The sequence below is a fragment of the Brachyistius frenatus genome, unplaced genomic scaffold (assembly GCF_029030835.1).
Source record: "Brachyistius frenatus isolate BFR_SWC_R1_liver_20210118 unplaced genomic scaffold, ASM2903083v1 Contig_179, whole genome shotgun sequence".
NCBI classification, from domain to species: domain Eukaryota; kingdom Metazoa; phylum Chordata; class Actinopteri; family Embiotocidae; genus Brachyistius; species Brachyistius frenatus.
The window spans coordinates 629,659-657,500 of NW_027210778.1; the positions used below are offsets into that span (position 1 = coordinate 629,659).

The 27,842-nt window shown below is 45.7% G+C and overlaps 1 protein-coding gene and 1 long non-coding RNA gene across 26 annotated transcripts in view; both read left to right on the top strand.

The window, feature by feature from the left end:
- The window catches only part of celf2 (cugbp, Elav-like family member 2), a 175,168-nt gene that overhangs the window by 99,958 nt on the left and 47,368 nt on the right, over positions 1 to 27,842 (top strand). For all 25 annotated transcript variants that reach the window (XM_069717743.1, XM_069717753.1, XM_069717733.1 and 22 more), the window contains 2 exons: positions 13,807 to 14,003; positions 25,544 to 25,626. In XM_069717743.1, the coding sequence (XP_069573844.1) occupies positions 13,807 to 14,003; positions 25,544 to 25,626 (280 nt within the window). The remainder of the gene's footprint in view (positions 1 to 13,806; positions 14,004 to 25,543; positions 25,627 to 27,842) is intronic.
- LOC138632293 (uncharacterized) lies at positions 15,629 to 16,152 on the top strand. The gene is made up of 2 exons (XR_011311802.1): positions 15,629 to 15,965; positions 15,998 to 16,152. It is a non-coding gene; the product is annotated as an uncharacterized lncRNA (long non-coding RNA).

A 27,842-nucleotide genomic window follows, 5' to 3' on the forward strand; every position in this document is an offset into this window, starting at 1 on the left:
GGGCATTTTGTTTTCTTCAAGTCTTTTACGATCACGATTATTATCACGATTATCTGGGAATGGTTGTTATTCCGAGAAACTGCTTTTTCCTTTTCAGAAGGCTTTTTAACACCGACGTGGAAAAAAACGCCGACTAAAACAGATTTGAACGACGCTGAATATGAGTGTAAAATATCAGCTGAATCCAGAAGTATGAAAACTATTTTCATTTTTTTTCTAAGTCCTACTTTCCGCCCTCGCGAGCGGTCGAACCGTTTGCGTCTGAGATCTGCCGGCGACGCCGCGCTGTACCGCACAGACGTGAATAATTAGCCGTTTCCCTCCGCTCCGTCGGCGTATGTCAGCATATGGCCGCCTCCTCGGAGAGACTGTTCAACAGACTGATCAAGGTTTCATTTCGCCCCGGAGGTCACCGACCCGGGGAGGAGGGGGGAGGGAGGGGGGAGAGGAAGGGAGGGGAAATGAAAGCGAAAAGGGAAGAGGAAGGACAGGTTTGTGTCTCCAACAGCTGTCAGACTGAATGCTGCTGCTCCTTGCACACACACACACACACACACACACACACACACACACACACACACACACACACACACACACACACACACACACACACACACACACGCTCGAGCATGTGACGAAACATATAACCGTATTGAGCCATCTGTTCCGGCGCTAATTGGTATGCATGACAATGTTTTTCCAACCCATAAAACCTAATGAAAATGAACACCCCACCCACCCTAATATCCCTTAATGCCAACCCCCCCCCCACCCACCACCATCACCACCACCACCCTCCAAGCACAGCCCCGCCTCCCGTACAACATTACAGCTATAATTACACTGAAGTGGGGCATTAGCAGCCCTCCGCTATGTCTGCGAGGCCGGTTCCAGAGATTAGACACGTCCCGCTGCAGCTTCTAGTTCAAGTTGAATTGTCAGTTTGTTTTTTTATGGAGTCGAGGTTTCTGGAGGGGGAGGGGGGGGGAACGCAGAGCTGCAATGTGCAACTGATTTCCTCTTTTCAGACTCACGACACGTTGAAGGAATCAAGACGAGCGAGAGAGAGAGAGCGAGAGAGAGAGAGAGAGAGGGAAAGTAAACGGGCGATAACCGCATGAAGGATGTGAAAGTTCAACAACTTCATTTATGATAATCAACAAATCAAAGCCGGACTTTTGTGTTGTGAAAGTCTGTCCGCGGCTTTTCAAAATAAAAGCCCTCCAGTTTGAGACAGGGTCCTGCCATACACGAGGTGTTGACTTGGACTTGTGTTTCGAGTCGAAGGGGAAACACCTGATTCTTAAATTAAAACGCGTTTTTTGAACATCTACGTAATTGTAGAAACAACAAAACAAAACAAAAAAGACACGCTGATGAATTTAAGCTGTCTACATCCGGCTGAGATTTAAGATTTGAGACTTGACTTTGACTTGAAGAACAGAACCTGGACTTTGTTTTTACTGACCTGAAACTTCAAGTTCAAAACGGCACTTGAGATTCTGACTTTTCTCTTTAAAACTCTTGAAGCCTCTCAGAATAAAACCCTGGATGGTTCCGTCGATGCTGCGACGGATTAAATGTCCCGAGACCGAAGTGAAACGGTGAAAGCAGAATAGACGGACTGCAGCTGGACGACGGTGTGCGTCACTCGCTGCAGTTGGCGTGTTAGTTGTGTTTGTTGTGTTTGTTGTGTTTACGTGCTCTCACGCTGAAGAATGTCTTGAATATGTGGACACAAAAAAAAAAGAAGCCCAAGTAGTGTTTTTGTGTTTAAAGGGAGCCTGAGGTCACACACACACACACACACACACACACACACACACACACACACACACACACACACACACACACACACACACACACACACACACACACACACAAACGCAAACAAACACTCACTCGGTTGCAACCGCCGTGAAATGATCTACGAGGGAAATTACAGCACAAACAAGAGAAACAAGAGCTTACAGATGTGTCCTCGCAGAGCGAAGTAACTTCTCCTTGCAGCGTTTCAGACACACACACACACACACACACACACACACACACACACACACACACACACACACACACACACACACACACACACACACACACTCGGAGGAAACATCGCCCTCCCATGCCAGCCAATAAATAGGTTTCCTCCGGCTGTCTGTCTCCCAGCATCCTCTCTGCTACAACAACTGCTCCTTCCCCTCTGAGGTTGCACGCTCTGTGTGTGTGTGTGTGTGTGTGTGTGTGTGTGTGTGTGTGTGTGTGTGTGTGTGTGTGTGTGTGTGTGTGTGTGTGTGTGTGTGTGTGTGTGTGTGTGTGAAGAAGCAGTAATAACGGTTGATTAAAGTGTCACAGAGCTGCTTTCTACCTGCCGCGGGAACGCACACGTGTGTTTTCGGAGATGTTTTTTTTTTTACATTGTCGTCACGTCTGAAAACAGCAGCTGAATATCAGATGCTTTTGTCACCTCGCGGATACGTTCGCTCGCAGCAGGACGCGACTGAGTTGAGTTTGGTTTTTTTCATTCCTCTCCCGTCCTTCTCTGTGTCTTTTTTTTTTTTTTTCCGTTGCCCCTTTTGTTACGATATTTATTTATTTTATGTTTTTTGGTCTCCAGGTGTTTTTGTTTCCAGCTCAGTCGGAGACGTCGCGACCGACGTGCATGAACACACCGCCGGACGCGTCGCACGTTTCGCCGGAATTTACTGCAAAACACACACAAGCAACGACTTCTTTTAACACCTGCGACCCCAAAACACTTCAGACCGGTTGACTTAAACACCCCCCCCCCCCACCTCCACCACCACCACCACCACCACCACCACCTTCGGTCTTTCTTCTGTTTCGTTGGATCGGCGTTTGTTGGCGCGTTTTCGTGGAGAAGCATTAGTCAAATGGGCCATCATCCCCGTCGGCGAGTCAGATGATGACTTTTGGCAGAGTGCAGCCGCAGCGCGATGCCAAACAATCAGAGGCGCTGCCATTTCATCACACGGGACGCAACGCACACACACACACACACACACACACACACACACACACACACACAGGCAGACTCACACCACAAACAAGCTGTTTCTCATTAAGGCCTCCTCAAAACATGGGAGATGGAGCGAGGGAGAGGAAACCGGGGAGGTGATGAAAGGAGGAGAGACTGAAGGACTTTTTTTTTGTTGTTGTTTTTTTGGTTTTTTGCTAAACAGCGAGAGATAAGAGGAGAAAAAAACAAAGAAAGAGGAGTGACGTGTGTGTGTGTGTGTGTGTGTGTGTGTGTGTGTGTGTGTGTGTGTGTGTGTGTGTGTGTGTGTGTGTGTGTGTGTGTGTGTGTGCGTGCGTGCGTGTGTGTCGTCATCCAAAGAGACAGCCCACCTGCCCAACACCCAGTGCCCTCAGCTAGCCTCACCCCGTGGCCCTCCAACACTGCTGTTCCCATAGCAACAAGATAACGGGAGGAAGAGGAGGAGGGTGTAGAGGAGAGAGAGGAAGTGTGCTGAAGATTAGGGTGAAATTTTTTGCTGCTGCTGCTGCCTGGATTTGACCAATCTGGTGTTGAGGCTTTAAGATGCTCTAATTCCTTCCTTCCCTCTGTCACGTGCACGCGCGCACACACACACACACACACACACACACACACACACACACACACACACGCACACAGAAACTCCAGGTCAGGTCGATGTGAGCTAGAAAGCATAATTTGAGGGAGATAATTCCAGGAACTGCTCTGTCAAAGTCGAAACAGCAAGAAGTGGGACAAACTAAAGGGCATTTTTTTTTTTTTTTTTTTCCAAAAATACTGGACCCAGAATATAAAAACCTTCCAGCCACAAACCACCGTTTTATCAGAATATTCTTCTTTATTTTTATCGTCAGCCGAGGTCACGCGATCACCTCCATCTGCCTTATTTTCCTCAGCTTCACAAACTTGACCAGATGTGCATCGCGCTCCCACGAGGAAGAGCGATATTGACTCCGCTGACCCGACGACCTCGTCACTATAAAACCAGGTGTTCGATTTGTGTGAGAAAAATGTCCTTTTTTTCCCTCTCAGTTGTAAACACACATTATTTGTATTGGAGCTCTCAGCCAGACAGAAAACATATTGATTTTGTAATGACTGGATCAAACTTGTGCATCAATTCAATTACTGATGATGGTGGGAAAAGCTTTTATATCGTCCGGGCCCGGTTCAACCACGAACAAAAGTTAAATCCATAGATGACTGAGCAAAAATGTCTCATGTTTTCAATAGCTGCACCAGCTGTGCATGTTTCATGCTTTTGTTTCTTTGCAAATATACTTTACATCACAGATAACAGTCTCATAAAGTGTGTTTTGCATTACATATATATATATATTTTTTTAATGCGTTTTTGTGCCAAAACCTCCAGTCCACCAGAGGGCGACGTTTCTGCGTGTTTTGCTTTGCCTCGGCATGAAAAACCCAAAGGTTCGTTTTAGGAAACGAAAACTCCACTCGGCTCGCGTCCTACCTGATTCGGAGACGATTTGTTTAAAGAAATCCAACTCGAATCTCGATTCTTACAAAAACGTCGCTATCGCATAAAACAGACTAAAACAGGAACTAGTCACGTCGGAGGCTGAAAATAGCACTTTATTTTTGCACACTTTTTTTTTTGCTTGATAACTTTACCGATTAATTGTTTACTTTGATTATTCAGCTGTTTCAGCTCTACGAGCTTTTGTTTCTTCTTTTTCTTTTGAAACGTAGATTTTTTTTTTTCAGCCGCTTTTTAAATCAAACTTCTTTTCCAACAACTCCGTTTGCCTAAACGTTCAGCGTTCTTGATGTCGAGTGGATCTCTGGTGTCGGCCCCTCGTCGCAGTTTTTTTTTCTTTCTTCTTCTTCTGGATGAAAAACAGTCTTCAGTCACACGGGGGGCTTCAGATGTGCCGAGGAGGCCGCGACTTCAAGGCTTTCACACGGTTCATAGTTCAGCTCCTCTTTGAGTGTGACTGGCTTTAAGTGGATCTCCTCCTCCGCATGTGACAGCGTTCTTCACCTTGTTGTTTCTCTCAAGGCTCTTGAGAATACATGAAATGCCGCTGCGTGTGTGTGTGTGTGTGTGTGTGTGTGTGTGTGTGTGTGTGTGTGTGTGTGTGTGTGTGTGTACGACTAACACACAGTTCAAGTTTCTTTTTTCTTTTTTTAGCAACTTAAATAACGCGTACATGCAGACGATTTTTTTTTTTTTTTTTTTTTTTTTTAAGCACGCTAGTTTCTTTTTGAACCGTGACGTAAAAAACAAAACATAAAAGAAGTCAAGAAAAACCTTCCACCTGAATATAAAAAAAAAAAAGCAATAGAGTTATTCAAATAAGAACTTTTCTGCTTCTCAGGTTGTGGTTTGGGTTCTTTGCTTTTGAAAGGATGCAGCGGTTGTCGTTGGATGATCTTGTTTTATCTTCTCGGTTTTCTCTCACAGCTGCGGGCGATTATCTCCAAGAGGAATCAATCAAACCCCGAAATGATTAAACTGCAGGTAGCTTTTGTTTTTTGTTAGTTTTTTTTATCTGCTTATTGAGTCGATGTGTTTTTCAGCTCTCGTGCATTCAGAGTGAAACTTTTTAAAGCCGTTTTTTTTTTTTTTTCCTTTCTTTTATCAGTTTTGGCCTTTCGGGGCGAGTTCACTCGTGCAGCTGACGCCAATTAACGAATAACCGAGCCGAGATGACGTCTTTTTCATTTTTAAACCGATCAGAGTCATTGTTGGCTGAAAAATGACTCGGTTTCTATTTCACCTTCCTGTGTCGATAAGTGATGAAAAGATTGAATTCTTTGTTGTAACCCTTTTAAAAAAAAAAAAAAGCTCTTTGTCAGCTTCATTTTTTGTGCTTAAACGAGGCGGTCACGTATCTATTTAGAATAAATAAACATCCTGACGAGCTTTCAATGCTTTCGATAATATCGTTTCGAACCTCCTCCGTCGGACGCCGCCGCTGCCGTCAGTCTCACTAAAGCCAGCAGCAGAACGTGTAACTGTCACGCCTCGACACCGCCGAGCGTAGCTATCTCACGTTTTAGTTTTTGCCGTAGCGGACGGAGTCTCTCTGTCAAGCCGATAAAAACGGCAGCAGCTGGATTTACAGAGAACTTTTCACCCAGCAAACGTTCTTCCGCCTCCGGCGAGGTCTCGACGTCGTCATTTTATTTTCCACCTAATTTCAAGGAGTCCTTATTTGCCACCGATCACGCTGCGTGAACCGACACCTGCAGCATCTGACAAGGCGGCTTCACTTCGGAGGAAACAGCGAGACGCTCCTCGGGAGGTTTACACCTTTTGCGGGAGAATACGAGACATGAGAAACCAACAAAATGAGACCCATTTCACTCAGATCTGTGTGTGTGTGTGTGTGTGTGTGTGTGTGTGTGTGTGTGTGTGTGTGTGTGTGTGTGTGTGTGTGTGTGTGTGTGTGTGTGTGTGTGTCTCTCTCTCATTAGCGGGCGGCGGCGGCGGCGGCACGGTAGCTCGTTAGCGCAGAGCTAGCTGAGCGTCGGGGCACGGGTGCAGCTTCATTAGCTACCGTGACATTTATCTGATCGTTTCCCCCGCGTCGCATGTGCTGCCGCGTCTCCATGGCGACCGCAAATGTGTGCGCGCACGCACACGCACACGCACATACATGAAGGCAATCACGCGGTCTCGCACAGAAGCAGTTTCTCTCTCAGCCGGTCACACTTCTTTCCGAGACGCCAGCATCCATCAGAGCTCCGCCCGCCCGCACGGAAAATATCAAAAAAACATGTTTGATATTTATATTTTATATTTATATTTATATTTTATATTTATATTTATATTTTATATTTATATATATATATATTATATTTATATTTTATTTTTTATATTTATATTTTATATTTTATATATTTATATATATATTTTATATTTATATTTTATTTTTATATTTATATTTATATTTATATTTTATATTTATATTTTATATTTATATTTTATATTTATATATATATTTTATATTTATATTTTATTTTTATATTTATATTTTATATTTATATTTTATATTTATATATATATTTTATATTTATATTTTATTTTTATATTTATATTTTATATTTATATTTTATATTTATATTTATATTTATATTTTATATTTATATTTTATATTTTATATTTATATTTATATCGGTAATGAACGGAGGAGACGGGTCGCGTTCCAACGAGCGCACCGTCGGCTGTCACCCCGGAGCGGTAACCGAGGTGGGTGGAGTATCGCTCCTTGTAAAAGTTCAAGTGAATCACATGCGATACCCCCCCTCACCCCTCCTCCCACCTCCTCCCCCGGGCCGGTTGTACCTCGCTGCTCGTGTAGTCAAGGTTACAGCAAAAAACACTAAAAGCGTTCCAAAATAATTGAGTCGCTCCTGAACGCCTCTCGTTTTGTGTTTTTGGGGGTTTTGGAGTCACTATAATCCGCGCGGCGCGACGTCGACGCCGAAATCGGTTTTCAGGCTTTTGGGGAAGGAATAAAGCGCGACGTCTCGCTCTCTCTCTCTCTCTCTCTCACGAAGTCGAGCAAATCTGGTTTACAGTTTGGATTCAGCGAAGGAAAAACATTCAGGGCGCCTCTCAAATCGATTGAGTTTGTGTTTGTCTGCGTTTCATTCACGCGTCGTTCAGTGCCGGGAGTTAGTTAGTGCGCGTCGTGTCGACGAGGAGACTTTTATTGGTGATTTGATGAACGTCACGTTTGGATTTTTTATTTTGTTTTTTTATTTTATCTGACGAGAGATGATTTTGCAACGGGATTTTCTTTCTTTTTTTGAAGTCGAGGTGTTATCGGACATTTTTCGCTGGTTTCCAACTCTTTTTTTTGGGGGGGGGGGCACAACCTTCGTATACTTCTGATCTACTATCTAAACATAAATATATAAAGAACGCAGAAGTGTGGACTCGTAGACGATCCTCGTTGGTACCTTGAGCCTCGGGCCTTTATTACACGTCTGGAATACGTGAGCCGGTGTAACTCCAAGGCTAAATGAGATTTTTCCAATTTTTAACTGAGATTTTCTTCATTTTTTTTTTTAAGAGACTTAATAAATTGAAAAAGAAAAAAACAACTTTGATGTCTGTGATTGTGCAGTAAATCACAAAATCTGTAAAATCTGTAAAAGAATGCGATTTGTGAGCAGCGCAACCGTCCGTGTTCGTCCGGACGTCTTCCTCGTCTCGTGTTTCTTTGTTCGAGTCGTGTACGAACGAGGTGTGTACATGTGATGAGATGTGACTGTCCAGGTCTGTCTCTCTGTGTGTGTGTGTGTGTGTGTGTGTGTGTGTGTGTGTGTGTGTGTGTGTGTGTGTGTGTGTGTGTGTGTGTGTGTGTGTGTGTGTGTGTGTTTCGCTGACCTTGGTCGCTGCGCTCCCTCGGGGGGGAACTGATGTTTCTCACTCTGCTTGTCAACAAGATTAGTTCCCCTGTGGGACCGTTACACACCCCGCAAACATGCTGCCAATGAGAAGAAGTGTGTGACAGCTCGGCCCTTCCACGAACCCACTGGAGTGTGTTGCCTTTTCTTTGTGTGTGTGTGTGTGTGTGTGTGTGTGTGTGTGTGTGTGTGTGTGTGTGTGTGTGTGTGTGTGTGTGTGTGTGTGTGTGTGTGTGTGTGTGTGTGTGTGTGTGTGCTGCAATTTAGGGGTTAAGGAAGTCAGAGAGGATGTGTGTTTTAGAGCAGAAACAGAAGGGAAAAACAGCAGGGGGATCAGCGCAGCCAGCCTGAACTGGAGCCTGTGTGTGTGTGTGTGTGTGTGTGTGTGTGTGTGTGTGTGTGTGTGTGTGTGTGTGTGTGTGTGTGTGTGTGTGTGTGTGTGTGTGTGTGTGTGTGTGTGTGTGTGTGTGTGTGTGTGTGTGTGGTTTCTGAGAGCCCACGCTGAGCTCTGAGCTGTGCTTACTCCTGGACCGGGCTCATCTGCATGTCTCCCTCCTCCTCCTTTTTTTTTTTTTACCTGCCCCCCCCCCTTCCCTCTCCCTCCTTCCCCCCAGCTGCGAACACGGCCAACAGCGGGTCCAGCAGGCGGTCACGCAGTCCCGTATGTCATCGCTGACGGCGCTTCACGCTTCATCGTGCGGAGGCGGAGCTTGTTTTTTTTTTGTTTTTCCCCCTGATCCTCTCAGCGTGTTAAAATCCACCCAAACAGTTTATATTTAGATTCTGCGAAAGCAGCACAGGAACAGTGAGAGTCTCTTAGCCCGGAAGAGACATGACAGTTTGTTCACATGCACTCAATATATCGAAGCAAACAAAAGAGGTCCGGTATCAACATCTTTTTCAGGTTGCCTTGGCGACCTGACTCATCAGCTTATTGTTTTATTTTTTCATCTCTCAGCTGTTTTGGTTCACTTTCGTCTCTCTTATCATTTCCAGTCAGCTGTTTTCAGCCCAAAAACAACTCGACTAACTACGACGCTCGTTGGTGAACAGGAACTTGATCTCTGGCTTTCTAGGAACCAAATTTCTTGAACGTCACGTCATTGAAAAAACTGGATTTCTGCAGAATCTGATGGCTAAACACACATAACTGTTTCTAAACAGCATTTTTTTTTTTTGTACACGTAATAAAACAGATACGTAACAGCTTTTACGAGTCTTTTTAGTTTTTAAAGTTTTGATTCATGTACGTCATCCCTAAAGCTCTAACAGACGGCCGCTTCCTGCCAGACATTGATGTTGACGGGCCCGATTATATCATTTGAATTATAACCGCTCCTTTTACCGGTGGGTGGGGGAGGGGGAGGGGGGGGGGTTTGACGAGCCGGGAATGTAAAAAAAACAAAACGAGAAGACGACGGGTGATTAAATAAATAGCCGTCGTAAGGTGTTTTTTTTTTTTTACGGTCGGTATCGTGCAGCTGAACGAGCCCCGCTGTCTGATGTGAGTGTGAGGGGAGGAAATAACAGGCCTCAGCAGCTGCTTCAAACACACACACACACACACACACACACACACACACACACACACACACACACACACACACACACACACACACACACACACACACACACACACACACACACACTTCATGGGCCCTCAGTCACGGCCCCCGTGCTGCAGGGGGACCGGAGTGATGGAAGCAATAGTTAAGCCATTAAGGCAAACAATTGGCTCAAATTGAGAGGGAGAGGGAAAAAAAGGGGGAAGAGGAGGAAGAAGAATAAGAAGACGAAGACGAAGAGGGGAAATAGGGAGGAAGATGGAGAGACTGTGGCAGGAGTGGATCCACTCAACGACTTAATCCGAGCCCCGGGACACTCTCCTGCCGAGCAGCGCGCACACACACACACACACACACACACACACACACACACACACACACACACACACACACACACACACACACACACACTCTGAAGCTCTTCCAATAACACCTTGTCAGTCTTAGCGATGGGAGAGGCGCTCGTTCCTTTATAGTGAGGAGAAGTCACCTACTTCCAAACACTTCAGGGTTGGGGGGTGGTGGGGGGAGGGAGGAGGGGGAGTTGGGGATGGGGGGGCAATCTACACAGGACAGCTCTGTGAGCATTTGTACGCCTTATGGCCGCCGGCATGAAGCTATTCATTGTCTTAGCGGCAGAGGGGAGCACAGGGCAGGACAGTGTCCTCCCGGACGATGGGATGACACCGGCCCATTGTGCCCCCCCTCCTCCCCTCCTCCCCCTCTCCTCCCCCTCCTCATGGATTCGCTCAATCCCTGCAGGCCTCATATAAACAGCCAACAATGAGGGCTTGTCTCCAGCTAGTGCGTCTCTGTGTGTGTGTGTGTGTGTGTGTGTGTGTGTGTGTGTGTGTGTGTGTGTGTGTGTGTGTGTGTGTGTGTGTGTGTGTGTGTGTGTGTGTGTGTGTGTGAAGGAATGACGCTCCGCGGTCTGAACCCAGCGACCGTCGAGCCTCGTCCGATCCAGTCGTTGAACGTCCGCCGCCGATCAGGGGGGCAGTAACTTCTTCTCTCCCCTCTCACCTCCCTTCTTCTCCTTCCCCGCTCCCGTCAGCTACCTAACCCCCTCCCCCCCCACCACCACCCCGGGGGGGCTCCCTTGTCCCCCCCCCCCTCCTCCTCTCCTCCTGCTGCGATTTATCGGACAGCTTAGCGACGAGCGTTTGCCGCCCCGAGGACCGTCAGCGCCGGTCCGGCTCGTTGACTCCTTCTGCGGCCGCTGCGTTGGTGTTTTTTATTTTTTTATTTTTTTATTTGACATGTCCTTTAAGTCCTTTAAAGAATTGGGCGTTTCTGCCGAGCGCCTCGGCTCTTTCTGCAAGAGATGGATGACTCGCGTTCAAAGGTCTGGATGTTGTTGTTTTTTTTTTTTACCTCCCTCCCTCCCTCGATGTCTCTCCGCATCTCCCCTTCCCCTCCTTCCTTCACTCTTCCCCTCGCTGAGCTTTTATCGGCTGGTATTAGTGTTGTCAGCTAACCAAGCTCGGGATTTGGCTTTTGTTTTGTTTTTTTTCCCCGACCCTCTTAAGATAATGCCGTTCCTCTCTCCTGCCGAGAATAACAAAAGGGAAAGTGGAGCAATAAAACAAGCGCAGCCGCTGACTTTGGTTTCATTGAATTGGTTTTCAGCCATCTTAAATAGACCACAGGCCTCGATGGCAGCGATGCCTGTGTGTGTGTGTGTGTGTGTGTGTGTGTGTGTGTGTGTGTGTGTGTGTGTGTGTGTGTGTGTGTGTGTGTGTGTGTGTGTGTGTGTGTGTGTGTGTACGCCTGTTGTCAAAAACATAAGTCACGCTTTTGCCTCGTGCGTTGCTCTGGTGCCGTTCTCATTTCTGTCCAAAAGCTTTTATTCGCCCCCCCCCCCCCTCAATCCCCTCCCCTCACCCCCTAAAAAAAAAGGGGGGAGGGGGTGGGGGGGAGACACGCTAGCTGGAGTTAGCATTCCTCGCACGTGTACCGACGAGTGTGTTTCGCGAAGATAAGTGTTGTTGCTCTGCAGTTGGGGGGAAAAAGACCACCAAAAAAAGGGGTGAAAAGCGCCTTCACATCCGTTTCATGTGCATTCCAGATGTGCAAAAACCCGACGATCTGTGTCCCCGTTACTGCAGCGGTTCAATCCCCACGCACGCTAAAAAAACAGACATTAACACGCTCGCTTGTCCGCACGTCCTCTCCTGCGTGCAGACGGGCGTGAAAACAAACAAACAAAAAAACGACGGATAATGAAATCGTGAGTCCTTTAACTTGGATTTACTGACATCCTGAATAGATCTCCTCTATCAAACATCCACACGTAGACCGGCGGGTGAAATGTCATGTATATATGAAAATTGCCAGCTTCGGTGGATATCAGGCTGTAAAAAAGAAATGTGAATTGAAAGGCGCCTCGCTCTCGGTGAGGTTTCGGTGTCCTTTCGATGGTCTGAAGGCTTTTTTAGAGGCTTTTTCTTCAAAGCGTTGAGGCCGACTCAGATCGGCTTTCGGTTAGATGCAGGGTTTTTGGGCTTCTAATATGAGAGATTTTCTTTTCTTTTTTTGCCGTCTTCTCCTTTTCCTACGTACAAATAATCCACTTAAGCGATATTACGCGAGAGGGTGAGCTTTAACGTCCTCATCGGCACAACAAGGGACGCGTTACTAAATAAAATATGTGTTCGTGGCGTGGGGCGATTCGCTCTCAAAATATAGAACTGTTTTGTTAGTGCGATCTCCGTTTCCATGGCAACACATGAGGTTATGACATAAGAACGGGAAAACAATCAAGTCACGGACTCTTATGCAATGTTTACGACTCCAGGAAGTAGGCGGACCCTTAGCAACGACCCTAGCAACAGAGATGCTTCCTAGTCAGGTTTTTTTTTTTTTTATCGCATTTTCTAGAGATACTTTCTCAAACTGAATAAATAACAGCACGTAGAAACACTAAACTGCTCAGCTAGCTCAGTCTGGTTGTACCTAAGATGTCTGATGAAAAAAAAAAAAGAAGATCTTAGCACCGTGTCATGCGGTAAACGGTCAGGCTAGCTGTCGCTGGGATTATAAGTGCGCGACAGTGGAGCGACAAAGAAAAGAACCAAAAGAGACCCGATTTCACCAAATGGATCACATTTAATAGACCTATGACAGGTAAAAACAACATTATACTGCATATTATATGAAATTCTGTTCTAATTATATATTCCCATTGAGAAGGCGGAGTCATATCATGCTGATTTGAGCACGTTCAAAATGTTCAGTCGACCAATCGGATCTCCACAAACCACATTTTTTTGAAACGTTCAGATAAACCGAAGGAGAACTGGAACTCAGATCTCGTACGATATGAAAATGACTGTAAGGTACAAGCCACTAATAGATTTTGGGAGTTTTTTATGCTATTTAAATATGCATGCTGCAATGACGTCATAGATCATTAATAGTAAATTGAAAAAGAGCCCGGACTGGCTGGGAAAAGGAAAAGCTGCACGGCACCGAGGCTGCGGTTTGTCCTTTTGTTTGAATTCACCTTGTGCAGGAGTAAAGAGAAACCGGCTGAATCTTTTATATTATTAATTTGGACACAAGGCTGGAGGGCGAAACCGTCCTACGAGTAAAAAAAAAAAAAAACCGAAGTTAAGTTTTCCGTGTTTGCACCTGCAGGTCAAGTTTATTCATGTCTGGGCGGGTTTTTTTTTTTTTTTTTTTTTTTTTTTACAGGTTCTCGGTTCTCCGAAAGAGTTTAAACACGCAAAAGGGAAAAAGAACGGAAACCTTTTGTGAAGTCGATTTAAAGCACATCGGTCGGCGGCATTGATACGTACGTGATCCCCTGATGTTTCTCCCCGTCTTGTCTCCACGCAGTAACGGCACGGCCGGGAAGATGAACGGGGCGCTGGAGCACTCGGACCAGCCGGACCCGGACGCCATCAAGATGTTCGTGGGCCAGATCCCGCGCTCCTGGTCGGAGAAGGAGCTGAAGGAGCTGTTCGAGCCGTACGGAGCCGTCTACCAGATCAACATCCTCCGGGACCGCAGCCAGAACCCTCCACAGAGCAAAGGTACCAACGCACACGCGTGTTTAGGATGTAGTCGGACATGGATGTAACATGTGACGGTTCTGTGCTTCTTACCTCGACGAGAGTAGGTTTTAATACTTCCTTCCTTCTGTCTTTATTTCCTTCCTGTTTCCTCCATTTTTACTTTCCTACATGCTTTCTATCCCTTTTTCCTTCCTCCTCTTCCTCCTTTTCCTCCTTTCCTTGTTTGCTTTTTTTCTTTTTTTTTTTTTTACTTCCCCTTTTCCACCTGCTTTCCATCCCTTTTTATTTCCTTTTCCTTCTTCCTTTCCTTTCCTCCTCCCTCCTTCCTTCTGTCTGTCCTTTCTTTGAACTGAGGATACAACATTAGTTTCCATTATTACGTCGCCTCTTCCACCAGTTAGAGATGCCTGAACAGGCGTTACATATACGCAAACATAAGTTAGCGACATACACCGCCGACTGTATGCTCGCTTCTTGCCGGTCGGCGGCTGAGGAGGCCCTCCCGCCGATCTAGCGGCAGAACGAATGATGTATGTGCCAAATTACACGAGCAAACACACATTTCGTGCACCATTTGAAGACAAAGACGCGCCCTTGCCAGACTCACAGTCAATTGTGCGAAACTGCATGATTTGCAGCTACTTCCTCCCGTTCCCTCCCATTTCTTTTTTTTTTTTTGTGTGACTTTTTTCGTTGATGAATTCGTCGAGTGCGAGAGCAAACAATAGAGACAGCGAGCGACGAGCAGGCAGACAATAGCGTTGCCATATTAACAGGCATCAACCGTGAGCGGGGGGGGGGGCGATGACACTCCTGATGAGACGTGGGGAGTGGGAGGGAAGTGAAGAGAGACGCTTCCATCCAACTGTAAAGCAACCTTTTTTTTTTTTTTTTTTTTTTTCAAGAGAAGTTTCAAAGTGTCACTTGAAACAAAACAAAAAAAATAGGATTCAGAGGGAGGAAGAAGCGAATAAAGCCGGTAAACACTCATCTGCCGGAGAAAATGGAAGTGAATGGAGGAGTGTTGAGGGCAAGTTGATCTTCAGTTGTTTTTTTAAATACCTGCGTTGTTTTTTTTAACGCAGCTGCAGAGTGAAGCGTCAACGTCAGATACGAAATACGTGTAATTTTCCCCTGTCAGATGCATTTAGAGGAAAATGTGACTGCCGCTTGGATGACTTCTGTGTTTTTCCAGAAACAAATGCAGAAAGCGTGAGGGTATTATTCTCTGACTGTGTGAAGCTCATTGCTTTTGAGCGACAGGGTTCGTGTCCTTGGTTTGGTTTGAGGCTATTTAAACACTTTTTTTTTTTTTTTTGGTTAAATCTTGCTGCGGTCAAAGCGTTCCGTCGAATCTGTGTTTTCAATTCAACCGAAAGCCAAATCTTTCCTCCGACGTTCGCCGAGGAGCTCCGGAGCTGCCTGAAAAGATGTAAAAACAACAGCGACTGAGAGAAACACAAACGAGCTTAAAACAGGCTCAAAGTTTCCGCCCGGTTTAAAAGAAGAAATTAATCGAGGTCCTCAAATTCGGTTCGGTGGAAGGCAGCGGCGGACAGAAGAAGGTCTTTAAAGCTGGATTTACAGGCGCTGCAGACCTGCAGGGTTCAGAACCACCACAGTCATGTTTTCAAAGTTGAATCGAATTTTTCGGTGGCTGAAGGACGCCAGTGTACCGAACACACTCCACTTCAGTCTGATGCTGTTTTTAGTGTGTGTGTGTGTGTGTGTGTGTGTGTGTGTGTGTGTGTGTGTGTGTGTGTGTGTGTGTGTGTGTGTGTGTGTGTGTGTGTGTGTGTGTGTGTTTTCTCTCTCCTCCCCGGCTTGTCTCTCATTCTCACTGAGTCATACGAGCTTATGAAAGGCTGGAGACGAGCGTTCTGCCAAGAACCCAGATCAACTCATTTCTGCACACGGACACACACTGTGTGTGTGTGTGTGTGTGTGTGTGTGTGTGTGTGTGTGTGTGTGTGTGTGTGTGTGTGTGTGTGTGTGTGTGTGTGTGTGTGTAGCCTTGAGATGACTCCTCTTCTCCCTCTCCTGTTTTCTCTGTGCTGGTTCTGAGAGTGGAAGAGACCTGGAGATCTTCATTCCCCTTCAAATGAGTTGTTTTCGTGGTTGATGAGTCGAGAGTATCCCTCTAAAAAAAAAAAAAAAAGAAAGAAAAGAGAACGACAGCCACCTATCGTCGTTTTGTTTTTCCGCTTGAAAGCTCGTTCTCTTTATGTGGCTGTTTTGTTTGTGTCCGTGTCGTGAGGTCAAGTGTATTAAGAGGAAATGTAGCAGTTGATTGGGCTTTTTGCTGTCCTTGTTATTTGAGTGCTGTTGTTGTTTTCTCATAGTTAAGTAAGCCGGTCCGGTCTCGTCCGCACCCGCTCGGCTCAGTCATCTTAAGGGGTGCATACGATCCCGCTCTGATGGCCCAGCGGTGACCTCAAAAGGCTTCTTCTTTTCTTTTCTTTTTTTTTTTGTGAAACAGCAACTGGGATTTAAATGAGTTTGTTAGTTTCCACTGAGACGCGTGAAAGAGTTTCGCGGCTACAAGCCAGACTAAAATGTTCCTTTCCGTTTTGTTTGCGTCCTCATTAGCCGAGACTTTCAGCAACGGCAAGTCCAAAGGAAGAAAGACGCCAACAACACAAAAGATGACGGCGGGAATTTTTTGGGGGAAAAGCACAACTCGACTTCTTAAATAAATTTAACGGAGGATGTGAGAATGAGTCTTCGTTAAATTCGGACCGGTGAGTCTGCGTAGATTTTCTTCCCATCATCTGAATACGAAGGAGCTTCTTCTTCTCTGAATACAAACAGTACATTTCCAGAAAGATATATTTCATCAGTTTTACGATGACGTCGTGTCGGTAAATGTTGTACAAAGGAACGTGAATCGATCTCACTTAGTGCTCATATATTCTGCAGAGCAACATAATTAGGATTTTCTTTGCTGGTGAAAACATCATTCTTCAGCTCCCTCCCTCACATTTCCCAGCATGCCCGCTCTGAATTTGTTAACTTTTGAGAATAAAGCAGTCCTTATAAATCCTTATAATAAAAAGCAAAATTATGTTTATCTTCAGTAAAACATGCAGTTTTCAAGTATTTCAATGAAGACAAATTAAAATTGAGGCTGCATACAGCTGTGACTCAAAACTGTAAGTGCACAATCAACTGAGGTGCTTCTAAAGGTTTTCAACCTACCAGCGTGTGGGCGCTTCTTCTGCATACTATGAAATATATATTTTTGCCGGCGTCTCTGTTTGGACGAATGTTTCTGCCTCTGTTCTCATTTTTGTGACTTTTGTGAAGTGTCAAGTCGGCAACTTTTGTATAAAAGTGTTTTTTTTTTCAGCCCAGTTGACCCATTGATGGTACAGTAACTATATTCTGAATGTAAAATCTTTTTACTAATATATCATATTTGTTGCATAATACAATTTTTTTTTGGCCACGAGCGAACGTCATCCTTCCAAATATGATCTCAGCTTTCCGGAAATACATATTGCGAATACTTTAAATGATCTCTAAGCCCGTTTTTAGGGTCAGTAAGGAGCCAAAGCAATCAGAGGAAAATGATTCCAGACTTGGTTTCATGTAAAACTTTCCTCCATTTTTTGTGTGTGTTTGGTCCCGAAGCATTAAATCGCGTCTGTGTTTGTGCGTCACGCAGAATCCTTTTTTGTTTTTTTTACCGCTGTTTGACCCAGGTGTGTGTGTGTGTGTGTGTGTGTGTGTGTGTGTGTGTGTGTGTGTGTGTGTGTGTGTGTGTGTGTGTGTGTGTGTGTGTGTGTGTGTGTGTGTGTGTGTGTGTGTGCTGACTAGGAGGGTCTGGGGAATATCGTGAAGCTACTGTTGGCTTAATGTGTTTGGAGTTAATAACCAGTTGAGTGGATGAGCAGGAGGGGGAGGAGGGAGAGGAGGGAGAGGGAGGGGGGGGCTGAGTGAGAAATGGAGTAATTTGGCATTTTTTGCTGAAAGAGAGCTAGAGATGGAGGGAGAGATAAAGAGAGAATGAGACAAAGAGAGCCAGAGGGGTAAACAGAAAATGGTCCTTTTTTTTTTTTTTTTTTTTTTTTTTTTAGCTAAAACGCAACCTTAAGCGCCATGACGACGGGTTCGCTGCAGTGTATGCGACTGTCTGTGTTTTGGCAGGGGGGGGGGGGGGGGGGGGTGCCGTGTCATTTATCTTAATGATACAAGATAGCCCGCATAAGCTGCTGAGGCGCCACACGCACACACACACACACACACACACACACACACACACACACACACACACACACACACACACACACACACACACACCCCGAATAATGTCTTCATTAAGTGTCAGTTCAACCCACCAAAAAAAAACAAAAAAAAAACAACACGGCTCGGAAATAATAAAAAAAAATATGACAAAAATGAAATGTGAGCCGAGAGGGATTTTTAGCCACGTGGGATCTGAAATGAACGGAAACAGAGTCGTCACAGGGACGAAGGAATATAATTTATAAACGTGCACGACGGCATGATTTGTGCGAATGACATAAAAAGGATGAACTAATGACTGTTTTTGTTTTCTATCAAAATCGTTCGTTTGCTGACTTGTGCGGGAAAAGTCTGTCGGAGGTCGTGGACATCACGTTACCTGCCCCGTTAGCTTGCTAAATTGTTCGCCTCTTTGGCTTCTAGACGCCGTCCACGTTGCCGTTGCCTAGCAACAGTTTTTTTTTTTTTTTTTTTTTAAACAAAATATGATCTTTCCCTAAATTGAACCATGTTGTTTAACCTGAACTCGTCCCAACCGGTTATTGTCAAATCATAAAAATGTACTTCACAACAGAGTGGATGAGAGTCGATTATTTTCATGTAGAAATATAATTGTGATTTTTCTCAGCGTGCAAACTTATTTAATACCGTGTATACGAGGCCTGTATACAATATTATTAATAATCTACGACAAGATTTTATGAATACATGAATGATTACCGCAGCACTAAAAGCAATCTGCTGAAATTCTGCCTGAAAAGAGAAAAATGACCCGACCTGTAGAAAAAAAATCAAACCTCCAAAATGTGACATAAGAGACGACACCACTTGATTGACAGCTGATCTCTCTGGTGTTGCAGATTTCCTCTTCAAGTGAAACGATAAACGCTCCAGAAACCACAAAACAAATCCGATGAAAGATTTTGGACATAATTTGACGGCTGCCGATAAACACATGCCGGCAGATTACGGCCTCTGATCTTCGAAATCAACCCCCCCCCACCCCACCCCCCTCCCCCCCCCCCACACACACACACACACACACACACACTCTCTCCCCCCGCCTGGGTCGGTCTGATGCTGCGTTCAGGGACCCCGTCCGGCGGCGGGCATTCCGCTTCGCGAGCCAACGCTGCATCCTCTCGCTTCAGCTACTCGCCGACGCCGAGCGAAAAACGATCCCGCCGTCCAAGACAATTATCTGCTCTAATGGATCCAGTTGAGACGGGGGAGGGGGGGGAGGGGGGGAGGTGCGGTGTGGACCTGAGACGGAGACCCCTGATTCATTTCATTCTTTCCTAAAGCAGAGCGGCCAATTATATCGCCTGAACTAGACGTTAGCTTTTTTAACCGGCTACTCCGGGCCCAATTAGAGAGCAGCTGCAGGTGGATTTTAATAGGAGATATTTGGTGTGTGTGTGTGTGTGTGTGTGTGTGTGTGTGTGTGTGTGTGTGTGTGTGTGTGTGTGTGTACTTTCTGCATGCCTCAGCGACAGAGAGAGTTACTTGGTTATAAGCAAAGTTTCCTTTTTTCTTTTTCTGCCATCACCGAGCCTTTTGTGGAGTCATTTTTTTTTTGTTTTTTGGAAAGGGCTCTTGTTGTTGTTGTTGTTGTTGTTGTTGTTGTTCTGCCAGCGAGGGAAGATTTCGGAGAGGAGAGGAGACGAGGGGTGCTTTTCCACCAGAAGTAACCGGTGGATTGTACAGATTTGCGAAGCGCCGCGAGCTGGACCGCTTCCTCCGTTAACAGGATTAGAGCATCGGCCAAAACGCCCGTCGGAGAGTCGCAGCGTTGTTCGACGCCGTCCGCTCGTCCTCTCTCCGCTTTTTATTCTTTCAGCTTTCTTTTTCTTTTTTTTTCTCCCCATCTGACAATCTGTCCTTTATTGCGCCGTCAAATTCAGAATGTGTTCGCTGTCATTTTTTTTTTATTCCTCCCCGTCCCTGCTGTCACTCAGCGTCTCTTTGACACACATAATTTATAGACATTACGGGGGATTCTTTTTATTCTTATTTTTATTTATTTATTTTTATATATAAACAGCTGCGCGGAGGGAAGAGTGAGAGTGAGGTGGAGTGTGTATCCCGACGCCACCCGGAGGCCTGTGTGAGCGGTAATTGTGAGCAGAGTGTCGTTAATGTGGGTCAGCGGTCGAGTAGGAACCCCCTCCCCCTCCCCACCCCCCCTCCCCATCCCCTCCTCTCTCTCCCCCATCCCCTCCTCTCTCTCCCTCCCTCCCTCCTCCCTCCCCCTCCCGGAGGTCAAAAAAAGGAAAAAGCGGTGTGATGGAGGGAGAAAAGAGCGAGTCATTGTGAGCGACCCGCCTCGGGTGGAGAGGGCTTCGGGGTTGAAGCTCTATGATACACACACACACACACACACACACACACACACACACACACACACACACACACACACACACACACACACACACACACCACTCTCTTTCTTCCCCCCTTTTAATAAACCATTCTGCTGGACTGCAGGGCACGGCCTCTTTTTTCTTTTTTTCTTCTTCCACTCACTTCTGTGCTGGGAGGAAAGTGTGGGCTAAGAAGATAAACCTTTAACGCTCATGAGATAATGAGCGAAGGGGTTGGAAGGCAGATTTTTTTTATTTTATTTATTTATTTATTTATTTTTCAGCTCGTGTACCAGTAAAGTATAAAGTTTACTTTTAGCAGACGGTGAATATTGGATCGTTTGACCTCCACTGGGCTCCAAGAAAGGATTCAAATAAATCAATTTGAGCAGGAAAAGCAGGTGAGATAATCGTTAATGATGCAACCAGCAAGAAAAAGTAAAGACAAATATCTGTCGTAACTTTGCTCCGCCGCAGAGTATAATGCGGCGAACTGGTCGAACAAGGTCGAAACAGTCGGCACTTTTACTTCGCTTTGCGTGACAGTCGTCACCGTTAGCGACGCGTAGTGATTTCATTTTTAATTTTTTTTTCTATATTGCAGCAATTTCGTTTTCTTGCCGCATTTCAGCTGACGCGGCAGTATTTTCATGGAGCGTGCCTTTTATTTCATCCAAGAACATTCGTGTGTTTTCGCTGATGCACCTCCAGCCGTTCGTAGATGTTGTTGTTTTTGTGTGGTTATTTAGATGTATGATGTTTTCAACCGTCGACGTCTTGATGTCGTAATCTGACGCTCAGCTTTTCAAAGAATTCAGAGTTTTTTTTTTCTTGAATTATTTCGTCTTGCTCAAGAAGAAAAAAAATCTTCTGCACCGAACTAATGAAAAAGTCTCTTTCAAGGAGATTATCCGGCGCTCAGGCTGAGAGATGACCCACCGGGTAGCGGAGGGGACCGGGGGAGGGGGGAGGGGGGGGTGCTCGCTATTTAAATTAGAGTATAGGAAAAAAAAGACCTAATTATATGAACGGAGAAAGTATAAAACTGCAGGACGGGTCGGTCTGATTTTTCAGAATATCATTTTAAATGGCAATAATTTTTTTTTAAAAAGAACAATACTGGAGCCTCGCTGCACTTCGTCCACAACTCAACCTGCTCGGCCGCCTTGAGGAGCTCAGGGTCGAACTGTTGTTGGAGGGGGAAGATGTGTTGACAGAGGTGGTGGTGGGGGGGGCTCAAGTCAAAGGCCCCCTTCAGCAGCTATGAAGCATTTATGAACAGGCATCTCCCTCCTCTGCTCTCTATTCCACTCACAGCCGCTCTTCCTCTTCCTCTTCCTCTTCCTTTTTTCTGACTTGCGAAAAAAACGAACGTCTGCCCTTCTCTCCCCGTGTCCTCTCCGTCTGTCTCTCACACACACAGCAGCTTCTAATGGATTCGGTGTGTGTGTGTGTGTGTGTGTGTGTGTGTGTGTGTGTGTGTGTGTGTGTGTGTGTGTGTGTGTGTGTGTGTGTGTGTGTGTGTGTGTGTGTGTGTGTGTGTGCACATCTCCGGCGTGTCCCTCTTCAACAACACGAGCAGAGTGCATCTCCTCGCTCGGAGCCCTCTCGGCCTTCAGGTAAATGTTTGCGCTGCGAGGGAAGAAGAAGAAGAAGAAGAAGAAGAAGAAGAAGAAGAAGAAGAAGAAGAAGAAGAAGAAGAAGAAGAAGAGATGCACGTACGCACAGGTTGTCGTGCAGATACGTTCACGTGTAAATGAAAAAAAAGCACATGCCTAAAAAAAGTGTGCTCTCATTGGCTTTCTGTGTGTGTGTGTGTGTGTGTGTGTGTGTGTGTGTGTGTGTGTGTGTGTGTGTGTGTGTGTGTGTGTGTGTGTGTGTGTGTGTGTGTGTGTCCACTACCTCCCCCCACCCCCCTCCCTCCCTCCCCCTCCTCCCGGTGCTCTTTGATCCTCATCTTGACAGCCCCACCACCTGGGACGATCCACCACATGGCCCCGCATGGCTCCGGGGCCCCGGCTACACCGCGGGAATCACAACACACGGCGGTTGGCTAACGCAGCGCTAACCCCCCCCCCCCCCTCCCCGTCCATCCGTCCGTCGTGCACCTGCGCAGGTGATTTCACCTGTCTTAACGATTGCTCAGTTCCAGTAAGCTGCTGCGTTCGAACGGCTTCGTGGAAGTTATTTTTTTTTTCCGTTGGATTTTAAGTTAATATATTATAATTTCTGTTTGTCTTCGTAACTCGGATAACCGTCTACGTCCGAGGAAGACGCTGCCTCATCTTGCCCCTCGGTGCCTTTTACATTTCCTGCGTTACTTCGCTGCTGTAAAACAAAAAAAGTGATTTTATTTATGGTGCGACGTTTGGAGTCGTTTGTAATCGTTCCTCCGATCGGTCGAAGCAACGCCGCTGAGTTTGAATCCAAAGTTGGGGACTTCTATGTAAACATAGATTTTTACTTAATATTTCTCTCTTTCATTGTTTAATTATCTCCAGTTACTATAAATGTTCATTTGGTACCATTCATCACCTTCACTTCTTCATTCATAACCACACCTGACTGCTCATATTTGTTTCGTTTTGCAATGAAGAGTTTTTCTTTTCTTTCCTTCTTCTCCACTTTAACTTCATTTCAGGATTTATTAGTATTTCTTCCTCATCCTCATCCTCACCGAGTCAGCCGGCCCGGGATTTTTTTTTACCACCTAGTTCAGTGTGTGTGTTTTACCAATTTTCTTTCCATCTCGGCTGACCTACATGGAGTAAGTTGTCAGTCATGACTAATTTCCTTCCTCTTATCTCGCTGCCTTTAAACCGGGAGAAGAAGCTGGTGTGAAACTCCTGGTGGTAAATTGATGCTGATCGTTAAAGAGGCGTCGGGATGTCTGTCTGTCACGCCGGAGGGGAGGAGGGAGGGGAGAAAGGAGGAGGGGGTGGGGGGTCATAGAAAACAAAACAAAAACACTTAAAGCGAGGAGTTAACTGAATCACAACACCGATCGTGTCGCCGACACCAGGCGGAGGGCCAAGTTACCCAGCAGCCCCGGCGCCCCCTGGAGGACACGCGTGGAAATTCAGATCCATTACACTCCCGGCCTCTCACTAAAATGCACGGCGGCAGTGTTGTCGGGAAAAAAAAAAGAAACCAGACCGAACTCTCGTTCACGCTGATTTGATTTATGTTGTAAACAATAAATAAAATACAGGCGATCAGCACGGTCCGAAAAACATCCCGAAGATGTGGAGGGTTCACCTGCCGCTGCTGCACGAGGAGTTAATCTGAAGTGTCAACGCCCGTCGTCGTAATCTGAGGTTGCTGCTTAATCCCCCCCGAAAACACACCACGGGTTTTTTGTTTTGTTTTTGTTTTATCAGACGTTTTTCTCCCCAAAACGGGAACAATATATTTCACCTCGGCGTCACCCCGCTCGGTATTTTCCAGCTGGCTGTTCGAGTCTTGATAAATACTTCTCTCTCTCTCTCTTTGTGTTGCGTCTTGTTTGTCTTCTTTTTTTTTTGTTCCCTGCAGCTGTTAAGATAATCACGTCACGAGGACACACAAAAAAACAAGACGAGACTCCTTCCTGAGAAACACTTTCGCAAAAAGATGTTTGACACGAACAAAGAAAATACAAAAGAAATGAAATAGCCGAGTCACACCTCTCTGCGTCCGGCCTACTTATCCATTTTTTTATTTTTTATTTTTTTTTGGCTGACGGTGCAGGTTTGCGTGCTGACTGAGAATCACTCCACAACTGCAGTGTTTTCAGGCCCACTCTGCAGGGATTACACAGATTAATGAAGAGGCACCAGCCAAATTAATATAAATAAAAACCCGGCTCCCTCGCTCCCCCGCTACTAATTTGGAGCAGGAAGTGACCATATTTGGGCGAGCTGCGGGGATTTGACCGAGAACTTCATGAGAGAAGTTGAATGGGAGTCGATGGTGTCGCTTGTCTCTAGTGGCACTCGGTGGTATTGCGGCTTTGGGCACTTCTGCATCTGTTTTCACTTCGTTATTGATTAATTACAGGATTTAAGTCGCTGAAATGACTGAAGATGTTTTCTCATACGGTCCCTCTTTAAATACACCCAACTCTGTTCTGTTCAAAGTGGATAAAATAACAATTAATACAGATCAACACGCCCTCGAATAACAACTGAACTGTATAATCTTAATGAAGTGAGGATTTACTGCTGGATTTATCACCTGTTTGCGTTTTTAATGTGGTTTTCGATCAGTGTAGCTCCTCCAGCGGCTGATGTGTTTGTTTGTTGTTTTTTTTTTACATTTTTAAGTATCTTAATAAAAGCGCATGTGATCAGTACGGAAGCCCGGAGGGATAAGACACGATGACAAAAGGCAAAGCGAGCCAAGAGCCACTCGGTGTTCGCAATACTCACAAAAATCAACATGGAACATGTTTTTAACAACGTTTATATCTCACCAGGACGTTTCGCTGCTCTTTGGTCACGTTTTTTTTTGGGGGGGGGTGGTTTTGTATGTATTTCCTGCAGATTCCTCGATCACCGGAAATAATTCACACGCTGGCGGCTCCAAATAACGACGTGAATAATTTTTTCTTTTGTGAGTGAGCGATGAAGCGACTGTTCGCAGAATACCGGAGGATTAATGAAGAGACACGAGACACACACACACACACACACACACACACACACACACACACACACACACACACACACACACACACACTTCCTGGTGTCATCAGCGTTGAAACAAATCCCCCAAAATAAAAGCGCTCTCTTCCTCGACGCTTGGATGTTTTTTTGTCCTTAACATTCACTCAGCGTCTGCCAGTGTCGACAGGTGATGCCAAGCAGATGAATAGAGGAAATGCTCTTTGTTGCTCCTTATGCTCACCACCTCCCTCCTCCTCTCTCCTCCCTTCCTCTCTCTCTCTCTCTCTCTCTTTCTCCCCAGGCTGCTGTTTTGTCACGTTTTACACAAGGAAAGCTGCCCTTGAAGCCCAGAATGCACTGCACAACATAAAGACCTTAACAGGGGTGAGTGTGTGTCCTCGATTCTCCTCTGCCTACTTTTCTCCTCTCTAATCACACACTTTACAGCGGGTGCCCCGAGGCGGCCCCGCCCCGACCGGTGTGTGTGTGTGTGTGTGTGTGTGTGTGTGTGTGTGTGTGTGTGTGTGTGTGTGTGTGTGTGTGTGTGTGTGTGTGTGTGTGTGTGTGTGTGTGTGTGTGTGTGTGTGTGTGTGTGTGTGTGTGTGTGTGTGTGAGAGCAGGTGAGCGGCCGACCGTCAGTCGGTTCGTGAGAGGGAATTGTTTTTTTTTTTTTTTAAATTGCTGAATTGAGCAGAAGTAAAAGAAGAAACGTGTTTTTAAAGGTGAACTGTGGAATTTTTTGTTTTTATTTAGTGGTAAACAGCTTTGTTTGCTTTCATTGTGTCGTAGAAAAAATACTTTTGATGTGTGGAATTACCTGAAACAGAGACATCCTGTAAGCTTTTATTAACGTCGCGTGAAACGTGTGCCCTGGTTTACATCCAAACCCAGCGCCCCTTCATCTCAGTGGAGATGCAGCACGTCTCCTACGAAGCGGCGCGGCTTCAGCTTTCCGACAGTGTCGGTGTCTCGTCTGCGTGACGAAGCGTTGGGGAGAAAAATTGACTTTAAAGTTGCGACAAATTGAGTCATAATTAAGCTGAATGAATCTCCACACCTGCTTCTTTTTGATTGAATAATTCCCAAACTCCCGAATCACAGCTGATGTTACATCCCACCGGCCACCTGGAGTCATTCGTGACATTTATTTTCCGTCAGGCACTGAATTATCTTTTAAAATTGCTGAGTCATACAGTGTCCCACAAACATGTTTCAGATATTCGCCAGATTTGACATAATCTCCTTTACACAACTATAAAAAAAGATATCTGTACTGACAATATTTTCTGGTGAGATACATTTCATTAGACGAATTTAAAAAAAAAAATTTTTTTTACTTGATTTAAAGGCTTAATATCAAACATCTTGAAGTATTATCAAATAAAATGATGAAAGATCTGGATAGCCGAGACTGTCCTGAATAAACCAAGATATAACACGAATGGTTCGACGCTATAATGACAGAGTTATGAGCTTAAAAGTGAAGGCAGTGAAATCACCCTGAAAACAGCCTCCAGTGCAGGATTAAATGATATCTAATGATATTTTAATACAATATTTGCGTTGTTGCCTCTCTGCAGCAGCACGCGTCAACATCTTGTGCTCGTAGCGTCGCACGTCCATCCAACGCGTTTAGAGAAACAATCCTCCGAAAAAACACGGTGCATGTTTCAACGGCTCGCTCCTCCGGACGCCGTAAAGCGGCGTGCCGTCGCTCCGTTATCGCTCCGTTATCGCTCCTTCCCCCCCCCGGAGAGCGATAGAGGAAGTTGGTTGCTGGCGCTCGCTCGATCGCTCGCTCTCTCTCCAGCCTCCGGGCGGATATTTAGAGGCCCCCAGATCCCTCTCCCGCTCAGGTTATTGGCCGCTTCCTTTCCTTTCTTTTTTCTTTTCCGCCGCCTCGCTGCTCGCTCCTCGTCGGCCGCGCCAGCTAACTGGAATCTCATCAGTCGAGCGGACGGCTTTTGGATGCTCCGAATCTCTCGCGCGCCCCCTCGGGATCCTGGATTTGTTGCTCGAGTCGAGCCTGCTGGTTTTATTTTTTGTTTTGTTTTTCAAGCGTGTTAATTGCTCGTGGAATAAGTATGTTAAATTTGGTGTGTTCTCCGTGCGGCGTGAGAGTTTAGTCACTTATCCCTTGTTTAGAGGTGTGAAACAGCCCTGTGGGGGGAGGGAGAGGGGAGGAGGAAAGGGGGGGGGAGGGTGCACACTGCAGCAAGTCTCAGGATTAGAGGAACATGAAATCGCCTTTTTCTTTCTAAACCGTAACCCCCCCCGTCTGGTCATCCCTCCTCCTCTTCATCCTCGCCAGCAGCTTCCTCTCTCCTGCAGCATCCCGTCGTCTGGTTGCAGGTTTAGTTTTTAGAAGAAGAGGAAAGTCAGAGGTTCTTCAACCTTTAACATGAAGTGAAATTACTGCCGCTTCCTGCATTCATTAACATTTAATTCAAACTGTATGATTTAACTGCTGGTTGTGTTTTTTATTGTGAGTTAACCTGACAAGAAGGTTTTTAAATCCCTTTATATCTAATGCACAAACCCTGATTAAAAAAAAAAAAAAAAATCACATTTATTTTATTTTATTGCGTGAAATTTGAAGG